At 43.4% G+C, this 13,376-nt stretch overlaps 1 protein-coding gene across 2 annotated transcripts in view; it reads right to left on the bottom strand.

Moving 5' to 3' along the window:
* Positions 1-659: 659 nt before the first annotated feature.
* RUNX2 (RUNX family transcription factor 2) overlaps positions 660-13,376 on the bottom strand; it is a 157,652-nt gene continuing 144,935 nt past the window's right edge. For both annotated transcript variants that reach the window (XM_033513102.1, XM_033513101.1), the window contains one exon: positions 660-1,548. In XM_033513102.1, the coding sequence (XP_033368993.1) occupies positions 869-1,548 (680 nt within the window). In that variant the 3' untranslated portion in view covers positions 660-868. The remainder of the gene's footprint in view (positions 1,549-13,376) is intronic.

The following is a 13,376-nucleotide window of genomic DNA, read 5'->3' on the forward strand; positions in this document are numbered from 1 at the left end:
TCCAAGAGGTTTTTCTTCTACCAAGAGGATTGTTTAAGGTTTCACACCTTCATTGCCACCTTTAGGCAAGCTGCTGCACCTTAGCAATAGGGAAAGATTGTGAAATGTCAGGATTTATCTACATGTGCTGGGCTAATTGTTGTAAATTAGCTTGCTCTGTTTATGCCCTTGAAGAACTCCAGGCACCACTGGCAAATAAGACAGATTGACTTGAGCTAAGCACCTTCACTTCTCTCTCTGTTGGAGGGCAGGAGGTGGACGAGGCTGTTTGGTAGCTGTTCAGCCCCAGTGCTGCTTAGACAACTACCCTGCTTTGTATTCTGAACAATTTATCATGGCTTGTACCTGCACTGGTAGTTACAATTACCCCAGAGATTTAGTGCATTGGGAAGGGCTCCAATTTCAACAGAGCTGTGCCAGTCAACATGGATGGGGATAAACAAAAAAATTTTTCAGAGTCCCATTGTGCCTTTTCCTTTCTGTGTCCCCCCACACTGCCCAAAGTGGTTTTGTCACCTCCTCGAGCATTTTCTCGTGGGCAGCTTCTCACCACTTCAGATTCCCAGCATTTTCTGAGTGAGACCTCACCCGCTCCTACCAGTGCTCATGTGGTTAATGGGTGAGAGGAGGAGAGGGAACACATCTGACAGGAACACGAGAAATATAAACAATTTTATTAACAAGACCACAAAACTATTTTTTAATATATGCAGCCATTTACAAGGGACAAACAAACAAACAAACAGAAAAACCCACTGGGGAGACACGGTCGGTGGCTGTGACTGCAGTGAATTCACTCCTATGGTATGGGCAGGTTTGGGGAGGGTCCCTTTCCTCTGGGAAATACCATTCCCTGTGAAATCTGGCACTAAGGAGGTGGGGTGCCACCAGCATCCTGCTGGGGTGCCAGGGACGATGCCAGCTGGGTCAGGGCTCGGGCAATAGTGGAGAGGTGGCTGTTCATGGTCCGCAGCTCCGCCAGGATGTCGCTCACATTCGCTGACGCCTCGGAGCCCGCGGGCACGGCCTGGGCAGCCGCTGGTGGGGACGCAGCCCCCGGAGCGCTGCTTCCCATAGGTGCTGCCTGGGCATTTTCCTCTTGGGAGGGGTGTGGGGCTGGGCTGCTGCAGGGCTTCATGCCTTCCAGGGAGCCTGTGCTTATGGGTGGCTGGTCTTCCTCCTTGCCTTGAATGGTGGCGAGTGTCGCTGAGGCGAGGAAGGGCAGCCAGTTGATGAGATGGGTGGCACCACTGGGTGGGACAACCGGCAGATAAATCCCAGGGTGCAGGGATGGAGTAGAGGCAGATGGGGCAGGAAGAGAAGGAAGTCCAGGGTGAACAGTGGTAGCAGAAGTGGATGTTGATGGTGAAATAGGAGGTGGTTTTGGATGTAAGGCTGCAACACACGCAGGTAACGGTGGTGAAAATGATGCAGTACCAGTGTCAGAGGAACAGGAGGGTGATGCTGGAGCTGTGAAAGGTCCAGGCTCTTCAGAAGTTGGTGGTGAAGTGGCAGCAGGTGGAGCATCAGGAGTGCAAGGATCGGAATCTGCAAGGAAGATACACCATGAGTCTTGATTCACACATGTACTTACATACAGACTGTTGCCTGCTGTCCCCTTAACGGGACCAAGCCTTCTTTGATGAAAGGGGAAATTTCACCAGCTGGCAGTGATACTGTCTCTAACCCCATTAGAAAAGAACAGATGTAATCTAAGACAAGAACCTATTGTAGGTAAGCATGAACTAAATATTATAAAAGTAAATTATCTTTCCACTCTCATTCTTCATAAAGCCTGTGGACAGGCCTGTGCATTTTTCTGGTTGGCATCTTATAGCCATGAATTAGCTGGTGAATTACCTGCTTGTTTTCCTGGCCAGCCATGAACCATGTTAATGTTCTAAGTGACTCAGATGTCCTGTGTAGATGGGAGGGCTAGATGGCTTCTGCCAGAGCTGAAGTTAATTGCTGCTTTACAGCGGGTCCCACTTTTCAGCATTTTGGTTTGAACAGACAGCTAAACACCGGACACAATAAGAGCTAGACTTAATGGCTTAGACCCTTAATTTTTTATTTTTTATTTTTAATGTGTGGAACATGGCAGAGTTCACACAATCAAAGTTTAATCTATATTCCTGCCTAGATCCCTTCAGCAACTTCAGATATGAAAATCAAAAAAAGAAGAGACAGAAATAAATTGTTGACACTGGGCATCTCATAATGACATTTGTGCCCTCTTGGAAGTAGTTCACTGGACCTAATCTGATGTCCACTAAAGTCACTAGAAACATTCTTGCTTGGACTGAGTCCATCAGATACAGCATAGGAAGAAAAAGCAGCCTCTGGACGATATAAAGAAGCTTAGAGAGCCACATGATGGTCTAGGGTGCTCTACCCACTGTGCCCAGTTGCTAAATGTTGGAGTCTGAGATACAGATTGTGTGCCCTTGTTTTTAAAACTTAGTTATAGGATTAAAAAAAACACTGAATTTCATATAATATGAAATTCATGGGCATGTTTTCATGGTGATACATGAGAACAAATGCTAAAGTTAAATAGGAAAAGTGTAAATGTGTAGATTAGAAAGTTTCTTGAATCACTGGGTGAATGGGTTGAGGTTTAGAGTTTAAGGTAGTTTAGAGAGCAGGGGACAAGATGGAGGATTTAGGGTGTTGTCTCTTGTCCTTCTTCTTTCTTTTCCATGTTCTTCTCCTAGGGGTTTTTGGGTAGTAGTAGGTGATTGGGTAGAAAATGCCGCAATGCAGCACACAGGTGTTGGGTCATTGGGTCACTAATAAAAATAACTTAGTTGGCATCTGTTAATTGGGTAAATGGACATATAAAAGACCTTGAAGAAGATCTTTGTTAGCCATTTTACCCCTTTTCTATCATAGTGCACATAGCTCCTTGTACCTTGTAATGCTGGTAAGAAAAAATAAACAACTGAGACCGAACGAGAGAAAACACTAGCATCCTGTCTCATCAATCTTCAGTTCAAAGGGAAAAAGAACCCAAATCCAAAAGTCCATAATGAGACAGCTAAATACCTTATGCTAAGGATGATCCTATTTTTACAATTATTCTGAAGGCCAGAAATATAACAGGAAATTTTACCTTTTCAACAGCCTCAAAGATCTGTATATGTGGAATTACTATATCACACTGTACATCTTTATTTTAGCATTGGGAACACATTATACAAAAGGTGGTGATATGCTACAGGAGTGGTCAGTGTAAGAGAGATGGATTTTAAAACTACTTTTGCTGCAATTAAGTGCAAATTTTAAGGCACTGCTGTGGATACAAAGACACAAATTAATAAATTTATCTAGGTTAAAACAACCTAGAGAAAGCCAAGTACTGAGGTGTTAACACTGTGCTATTATTATTTCTGGCATCTAAAAAATCTGATGTGAGAAATCCATTTTTATTACTGGCTGCTTTGGTATTCCAGATAGCAAACTGAAATTCTGACTCAAAAGCAAAGGTTTTTCCGTGTCATTCCTAATACCAAACCAGCTGGACATGCAGCCAGAAAAAGTCCATCTTTGTCCCACATGGGACTACTATGTTGCTCTTAACCAGACACACATGTTACTTGGAGGGGATTATGACACAAAATTGAGTCTGCCTTTATGTTCCTGAGATTTTTATAGAGAGTTACTGCAGGTTCCTTGAAATGGTTTCCTTCCTTTGTGTATTGGCTTTCTTCCCAATACAAGTCTCTGCCTACACAGGCACTCGCCCCCTACCCACTGGAGATGGGCTGAGGATGCTGGATTTTGGGCTTCCAAAGTGCTATTGATTTGCCTCTGGTTTTTCTAAACAAAAACAAAAATATAGCACAGCTCAACTACAGGTTCCTTTTCCATCCAAACCACCAAAGTTTGCAAGGACTGAGATGAAAGTTTCAGGTTTGGCTGCACTGTGGTGTTAACCAGAACAGTGTTTATGGTCCATATATAGTGTGGCTAATCCCTGTCCTCACTGCCTGAGCAAACTAAATTAAGTGTAATGTTTTTCCATACATTAGAGAGCAGAGGAAGCTTGACAAACCTTGATGTAATCTGGTTTAGCACTGTGGCAAATAACTGTCACAAATGATTCTTAAATAGTCAGAGATACTGGGGTTAATATACAAAGAATAGCAACTCATACAGACAAAGATAGAGGCAAAAATCTGGACACCAAAGGCTGTTTGGCTGAAACCTTCCCTATCAGTGTGGTTTCCCTATCAGAAGCCACAGCTTTGTTTTTTCCCTAATCCCCCTTTAAGATTTATTTATACCATGCAGCCTTTAAACACAACTTGCTCAGTTTGATCAGGCTCCCACGCTTCCATCTAAGAAATTCCACATGGGTGTCTGGACACCTGCACATGGATCCTTGTGTATTCAGGACATGTGGGAGCTGTTGCAATGCTCAGATCATAGAACCCAGAGTGACTGATGGTTGGGATGGGTCTGACCCAGCTGCTCAGCATCCAAAGACTGCAGAATCACAGCATCACTGAGGCTGGAAGGGACCTCCGCAGAGTGCCCAGTCACAAACCCTGCCCAAAGCAGTGTCAACAATTTTTTTCTCCAAGGTCAAAATTTCTGGGGTGTGTTTGAGAAAGCCCAGTTATATGAGAGTTCTGATTAGGATGAAGCATGGAGCAAGCAACTGCTGTTCTCTATCAGATACAACAGGATGATTCTCTTTATTTCCTTCTCTCTAATGCTGGTATTTTTTCCCTCATTGCAACTCATCACAACTTTAGTATTTGGTTATTTCCACTTTTTTTGTACAGCCCTCACAGAATGAGAGTCTTAACTGGAGCATCCAGGTGCACTGTCACTGCTGGGGGTGTTCAATCCACATCTAGACAGAGCTGGAACTAAGTGGGGCTGGATGGATGCCTGCAGAGAAGAGAGATGTTGAACACAGAGGGCTCAGACAAGTACAGTTACCTTCCCTAAAGATATCAGCCCACCTGTTCCTGGTCATTCAGCATCCCCCAGTACACCCAGTCTACAGAAGCTGGGTGGATGCTGTAGCTTACTCCCACACACAAAGACTGACTGTTCAAGGCAAGCTTGTAGCTTAGAAGAAAATCCATATCACCAGTTGGGGGAGTGAATCCATGGTTCAGGAAACCTCGGCTGGGATCAGCTTCATCTAAACAACTGAACTAAAAGTGTTTGATGAAGAAATTCCTTGGAAGTCCCTGCATTTTCCATGCTGTGTATCGAGGGGAAGCCCCCTACATGAAGGTTTAGATCAGCCTCAAGAATCACTTCTTTTATACTGAGTGCACAGGCAGCTTTGCCTCATCCTTCAGGAGGATTGTTTTACTGAGATGGGATTCCAGCCACAGAATCACAGAATATCCAGAGTTGGAAGGGACCTATAAGGCTCACTGAGTCCAAATCCTGGTCCTGTACAGGTCCACCCCAAAAATCACACCATGTCTCTGAGATGTGTTGTAGTTTTTCTTGAGCTCTATCAGGCTTGGTGCCATGACCACTTCCCTGGAGAGCCTGTTCTAGTGCCCAGCCACCCTCTGGGTGAAGAAACTTCCTAATTTCCTAAAAATGGATTTCTCACAACATAAACCCCCTGATACAGCTTCATGCCATTCCCCCAAGTCATCTTTGGCTTGTCTGTCTATACACAGTCACAGCATAACTGTCTACATCTTATCTATCCCAAGCCTTTCTTCACATTCAGTGTATTAAATAAGTCGAGCATCACCTTTTTATTGCTAGAATGAGAGATTTGTCCTTATCACTTTGCTGAGAATAATGTTGGATAACTAAATTGGATGTGGATGTCATGATCTGAAAATGCCTACATTGCAAAAGAGAACTGTACCAGTGCATAAAAATGTCTGCCCAGCTTAAAAACATTCCCTACCCTCCTGATCTACTATGGACCTCCCCAAAGGAATACCATTGTACATCCTTGTTTTATCTCTTTGCAAATAGGAGGGAACACTTCTGCTCTGCCACCTCCAAGAGGATCTCAGGGTGTCCAAAATTCATGGGACTGTATATAGGGCAGGTAATTCAGTAATGAGAAGGACCAGAGCAGCACCTCCAGGAAGGGATTTCCTGGTACTTGTGCTGCTCATGATGATAGATGTTACCAAAAGATTAATGGTCTGCCCTGTGAGAATGGCAAACTAAAGTTATTTTAAATGCATTCAGCTGTAGAAGAAGATCATGTATTTAACTTTAGAGCCAGTCTTGGCTATCTAAGCTCCTTTTGTTTGACTACTGATTTTATCTGCCTTGCAGCCAAATTGCTGCAAACTGATTTCTTAGTCTATTGTCAACTAACAAGGGAAAGGTCTGTGAAGAAGAAACCTTGAGGGAAAAGCAGGAGCATGACTTTCCACAGATTCAGCTCATCTAACATTAGCCCTTCAGCTGGCATTAGCGTGAGGCCGTCATCTTGGCTCCAATCAAGAAAGAAGCACTTCTGGGGTAAAGCCATTCCAAGCTATCAAGTCCCTAAGTGGGGTGAAGGATCATGCTCTGAAACATCTCTCCCCACCCAGGACTTCTTAGATGAGCTGAGTATCTTCTAAATGACTGAAGCTGGGTGAGCTGGATTCCTCACTTTATAGGTAGATGTAGCAAGTAATTTCACAGAACCACAGATTGGATCAGGCGGGAAGGAAGGGGCAACAGCAGGGTCATCCTGTCTGTGCCTTCCACTCCAGCAGGGCCATCCCAGAGCACAGGGCACAGGATTGTGTCCAGACATTTCTGGAATATCCCCAATGAGGCAGACTCCCCACCCTCTCTGCACAATCTGTTCCAGTGTTTGGTCACTGCCCAGGAAAGTAGTTCTTCCTCATTGTCAGGTGGAACTTCCTGGGCATCAGCTCCTGCCCACTGCCACTTGTCCTGTGGTGCTGAGCACCCAGACTAGAGCTTGGCTCCATCCTCTTGGCACCACCAATTTCCTATCAAATCCCAACAGCAGATAGGTAATGCTGCCTATGTGTTCCTATGGAAAGCACAAAACCATAGAGAGAAGGTTTAAGACACAGGAGAGTAAAAGCTCCCAGAGTGCTTCAAGGAATGAGCTTGTGGTTGAGAAGGTGATAATCTTTCAAGTGAGTCAGGACTGAATATGGAATCTATTTCAACAGTGCCAATACTTAATTTATTTAAATAACCAGTACTTCAAGGGGGCATATAAAAATGAGGCAGAACAACTTTTAAAGAAGGAAGATAGTGATAGAAAAAGGGGGAGTAATTTTAAACTAAAAGAAGAGAGATTCAGACTCAGCATCAGAAGAAAGTTTTTACTCAGAGGCTAGGGAGGCACTGGAACAGGTTGCTCAGAGAAAATGTGCCTTCCCTGCAAGTGTTCAAACCACATTGTATGTGACTTTGAGCAACCTGGTCTGGTGGAAAGTGTCCCTGCAATGAGCAGAGAGGTTGGAATGAGAAAATCTTTAACTTCCTTCCATCCCAAGTTGTTCTATGATCCCGTGATAATGTGATTCAATGATAAGGCTACTGAGATGCAGAAATGAGCCTCTTTGGTGAGGCAGTGACCTGCAGGAGGCCTCTGTGCCGTGTCCTTTCTGCTCAGGTTTATGCAGCTGCTCTAAAGCTGTCGGTGTCTGTGTGTGCCTGCGGGACTGAGTGCGTCTGTGCTCCCCCTGCACTTCGCAGCTGCTTCCCAAGAAAGTCTAAATATACTCCTGCCTCCGCTTTCTGGTGAGAAGTGAAACTCAAGTCCCAACAGCTTGTGGTAAATGAAAGCCTAAGAGCAGCATGTGCGTCACTGAGGGCGGCGCTGCCTTTGCACGGACAAAACCCATCTTTGGGACCTGAATGTGAAGCAAGCCCTCCTGTGCTGCTCAGGTTTGATTCAGATGGAATGGCATTGCTTCCCACTGCCAGGCTGAGTCAAGAAGGGTTTCAAGCAAGTTTAGAAGGGATTAAGTCACCGGTTTGGGTGAAGAGGCCACGAGACATGACAGTGGAGCAGGTCTGAACAGAAGCCTCAGTGTGAGCACTCCAGGATTGGTGTTTGCATGCATGTGATCTCAGAAACACAGTTTGGCTCTAGATATTATTTTGGCTCTAGTCTAGCCTTTAACTAATTAATCAATCTAAACTAGCTCTGAACACTCACTTGATTTTGGGTGAGCAGCTTAGAAATGCACAGAAAATTCATAAAAGCATTAGGCAAGCTTATTGTTAATCATTTTTAAATAAAGCAAATTACATATGTATCCTAGGAACCCACTCCTCTCTTCATAGGCTGAAAAATCACAAAATATTTTATATACCAAGATAATGCTCCCGTTAATGACAGAAGTGTTTCTTATGTAATTAAACATGTCTGTTCAAGTTAGGAGTTTTGTGCAAAATATTGATTTGGAAAAAACCTCCTAGATCAGAGTATTCCAAATCAGCCTTATTACTCCCATTTGTGGCTTATTTTTAAAGGGATTTTGCAAATAATTGCAAATAATTGCAAATAATTGCAAATAACTGTAGGTTGCAAGAACAATGCTTTAATGGAGCACAATGCAAAGTGTCTTCCAGGGTCCATGACATTTCACCAAAAACACCCCAACTCTGTCTCTGTGCTGTCAAACTGGTCGTGTCATTTCAGCAAGGCTTTTTTCTCTGGCTTCTTGCTTTTTAAGCAGCCTAATAATAATCCACGACCTACTCTACAGATTTTAATTCACTTAAAAGCTTTTCTGACTTCACAAACTTGTGCATCTCTTTGTAATTTTTTTTTTTTTTTTTTTTTTTTTTCAATTGTGGTCTGTTTTGGGGTCTGTTTCTCTTCTTTCAGGTAGAGTAGACCAGGCTTAGCTGGACTGAGCTTTATGTGACTAATCCCATTATGACTCCTGTGGAGTTGTGCTCTTTCAAAATTTCTTGAGTAATAGTCTGTTATGAGTACATACTTATTCCCATGTCATGCGAACAAATTTGTTCTCACAGTTTGTCATGGGCCATCTGCTTTTTCATCTTTGTCCCTGGCTTAATTTCAGTGAGATTTTATTCACTTCCTGACAAAATGTGTGTTTTTACATTCATTTGGGACCAGATTTTCCAGGAACCTGAGGTCCTTCTTTGACACCTAAGGGACAGAGCCAGACTTTTTGAAGTACTCTGCAGCTCCTGTTATTTCCAAAAACAGAAGAGTCCCTGAGGATGCCCTGACATCTCAGTGTGGGGAGGGAATGGGAAAAGAGGAGGTAGGCACGTTGGAGAGGTAATATTGTTGGGCAGCAGGCAATTCCTCATGACAGTGCTCATTGCCTAACACATTTGTCCTGCTGTGCTCAAAGCACCGCACAGACGAGTCCCACACTGGCTGCACTTTTTGGAGGCCAGACTGAAGCACATGAAAAATGAAATGCCTAGACAGAAGTCCATCTCAGAACCAGGAGCAAAGGAAACTCTCATCTTTCCCATCAACTGGCATTGCCAATGCAGCCCTCTGATGGCTTCTTTGCCCTGTGTTTCTATTAACACAACTTCTTAAATTGGGGAAAGATTCTTTCCCTCCCCTTTGCAGCAAAGAAAAAAGGGACAGCAGAAAAATCTGTTGTGTGTAAGGAGACTGCCAGCCCAGCCCTCCCGTGGCCACACAAGAACATCTCCTCCACCCACATATGCTCCCTTCCCAGCAACTTAGTAAGGATGGCAAAGTGGCTTGGGAGACTTTTTGGGTCCTCTGAAACTAAAATAAGACTGACAACTACTTCTGGAGAGCCAAAAAAAACAGGAAGAAGAAGAGAGTGGTATAATTGCTCAGACCATTTTCTTCAGACTGCCTTGTACTTTGCCTCTGTCAATGGTCACTAAATGCTGCCTCCAAGGAAGTATCAAAAAATCTTCAATAACAGCTATACCTCAGTCCATTGTACGAAATTTTCCTGATGTTCCATTAATGAATCAGGTTTTTGGCCCAGGACAGATGTTTACACTATCAACAATCACCTTGATGGAGGAAAACAGATTTGATTTAAAATCAGGCTCAAAATGAACTGCAACTGCATGGACTGCAGCTGACAGAGCTTGTGTGTAATTACCTCTCAGATCTGGCCATTAGCTACACCAAAGGGTTTTTCCTGTTTTGAAACAGACAACTTTTCCAACACGTGTAATTCTTCTGAGAGTCTTGTTTTCTTTTCCTAATAAGTACTATTGTCTTTCTAAATGCCCCTATTATGGTCTTATTGGCATTTTAAACATCACATAATTTTTTTATTATTTTCTTTTTCCTGTTTCTTTTCTTTTTTTCTTTTTTTTTTCCTTTTCTCATCCTTTGGCAAGGTTTTGGCAATTAACTCCTACAGCAATGAGTTTCTCAGTTTTGTTTTGCATTGTGCAGGGAATTTTTGATACTGATCAGCCAGGAGCATTTTCTCTAAAACCACTTGTGTGCCTACTCTTTGTACCTTTTTCAATTGCAATTCCAGCCACACATGGCTCTAGAATGAATCCATGATCCCATAATATTCAATAAGTACTAAGAGATACAAAAGAGAGTAGACAGGATGTGTATCTTTTACCTTTAAACCAAAGGATCATAGAATGATTAAGGTTACAAAAGACTTCCGAGATCATCAAGTGCAACCATTACTCCAAGAGTGACTGGTTCATCACTAAACCATGTCCCCAAGTGCCACATCTAAATATTTTTTGAACACTTTCAGGGATGATGATTCCAACACTTCCCTGGGCAATGCTCCAATGCTGGAAAACCCTTTCAGTGAAGAAATTTTTCTTAATATCCAATCTAAACCTCCCCTGGCACAACTTGAGGTCATTTTCTCTCATCTTATTCCTTGTCACCTGGAAGAGGAGGTCAACCCTCATTTGGCTACAACCTATTTCAGAGAGTTGTAGAGAGTGAGAAGGTCTGCCCTGGCCCTCCTTTTCTCCAGGCTGAGCCCCCCAGTTCCCTCAGCTGCTCCTCATCAGACCCGTGTTCCAGACCCTTCCCCAGCTCTGTTGTCCTTCCCTGGACACGCTCCAGCACCTCAGGATGAGGCAAGCAGGAACATTTATAGAAACAAATCTTGATGGTCCAGATATTTTAGGTTTATTTTTCTTTGCTGGTTTGAGATTAGTTTAATTTCTTAACATATATTCTCTGAAGGCTTCAAAGCAGATTCAGATGTTAATTAACCAAAGATAGTTATATTTTCCTGCTGTTTTTTTTCCCAGGAAAAATATGAGACACACCATGCAATCTTATGGTTTTAGTAGCCAGTGAGTCAAGTCTGGAAATTTGGTTCACATGAGTCAACAAGATTTCAGGTTGCTACAGAGAGTCCAGCAAGGACAATGTCCAGCCAGCAGTGGACAGGCCTCTTTTGCAGACACCATATGGCTTTTCTTGGGCTGATTCATGAAACGATCTACATCCAGGCTGGGTTACCTTGAACCTCTTCCATGCTGTGCTTTTGGATGGTTTGTCTCTCTCAAAGGCTTGCCACAGCTGTGCTCCCCTCTGAAACACAGGAACTCTGTATTCTCCTGGCTATTTACCATCCAACTGCCCCAGCACAAGGTTTCTGCTAAGCCTTAGAGTATGCATAGCAGAGCAGTAGTCTAGCAGTCCTTATCTTGTACCATCTTTCAAGCTGTATAAACTCATTACTTAAATGGAAGAGACAGCGGAAAAGAGTGCAGAAAGTCTCCTGTCCCATCTAGAGCAGATCCAAGGTTGTTGGTTCCTCTCAGCGAGCAACTTTTAGGTGAAATAAAGGCTGAGTAGGAGTCCATGATTAGACACACCACAAAAGACTGTCTTTGCAAGATGAGCTTGGCTGTTGTTCTACCTAAGAGTTTGAAGGCAAAAACCTGCTTGTCAAGCTAAAAGTGGACACCTTAACTGTACAATAAAGAGCCCCTCAGTGATGTGAGGATGGCAAAGGAATGATCTTGCCGTAAGTATGCAAGAAAAGTCGGAACTAACTCATGTAATTGATTAAATTTTCATATATTTCCCAGTATGTTTCATCCCCAGAGGCATGGTGCCATTTTTAGGAAAATAATCTTGTAACAAAAATCCCCTGAAACTGCACAGCCTGAGGTGATTTTTATCATCTTCATACACTAAGGAACCACAGAGACCATATCTTTTCTGCAGAGTTAATCTGAGTGGGAGACAGCCATATCTGAGCACCTGAGCTATGCCAGTCTGGACATGAATTATTTCCCTGAATGACCCTACGACTCCTTTGCTGTTTGTGAACTTTCCCGAGTGTACCAGGAGTTTCAGACTGGAGGAGGAATATCTCATACTTTTTTGTGTGTTTAGATACTCTGGGATGCTTTCCCAATCTCTTGTGTCAGATGTGGGAGAATTTGTTTACTCCAAGGAAAGGCTTTCAGGAAAGCCCTGAAAGATTCAACTCACTTCTGATCAAATCTGAGTCCTTACTACAGAAAGGGTGAGTGCCAGCCCAAGGCCAGACAGGACCCAGGCTGCTTATCCCCTCCTCGGAGCTCCCAGCCTGGACTGAAACCACTTCCCAAGCCTGAAAGAAGTTTTAAATGCCCATGGAGTCAATGCCTTGGAGATGTACCTTTTATCCTCTTTCACGTCAACTGCTCGATATGCCCAGGCAGTTGTGGCAGGCATCATGGAAATGCTGTCTTCACAAAGACATTTTGTCTCCAATAACATTTTCATTTTACACCCAAGTCTAGCCGGAGGTGAATTCTTTTGTTTATTGAAGAGCCACAGCTCCTTTGGAACAAAATGTTCTCCTGTAAGCCGGGTGAGACGCTGGTTTTATTGAAGAACAGTCCTGCAGACCAAGACAATGCTGTACTTCACTACCCCTTTTGAATTACCACTCTGTCATTTCCCAGAGGAGCATGATCGGCCGACCACTAAACTCTGCTTTAAGATCTTATGCCCGATCTAAATGAGACAGAATGAAGCCCTGGAGAGATTTCAACCCTTGCTTTGTTGAAACAACATTGCTTTGTTTGGAATGTATTTGCCTTTGTACTGGGGAATGAAAATGTAACCCAGTGCCCAGTTTTGAAATACATAAATACACTTTAGTTGCATAGCATATATAAAGAGATCCATATCATGTGCTTTTTCTTATGCATCCCTTTTCTGGGAGATCTTCAACCAGTTTTTAAACTATCAAATCCTGAGCTCTGTAACATCTTAGTGGAGGAAGAACATATCATGCCTGTGTTCCAGGCTAGCATGGTGACCCAGTTAGGAAATCTGTAGCAGACATGAAATGAAATCCAGACCTGTACTTGCAACAATGAACTCAGCCTTCCCTTGTATCCAGTTGGATTACACAAGCTAGGAGCCACCCAAAATTTCATGACACCCACTCACAGCTCCAGTCAGTGGTCAC

The sequence above is a fragment of the Parus major genome, chromosome 3 (genome assembly GCF_001522545.3).
Source record: "Parus major isolate Abel chromosome 3, Parus_major1.1, whole genome shotgun sequence".
Lineage (NCBI taxonomy): Eukaryota > Metazoa > Chordata > Aves > Passeriformes > Paridae > Parus > Parus major.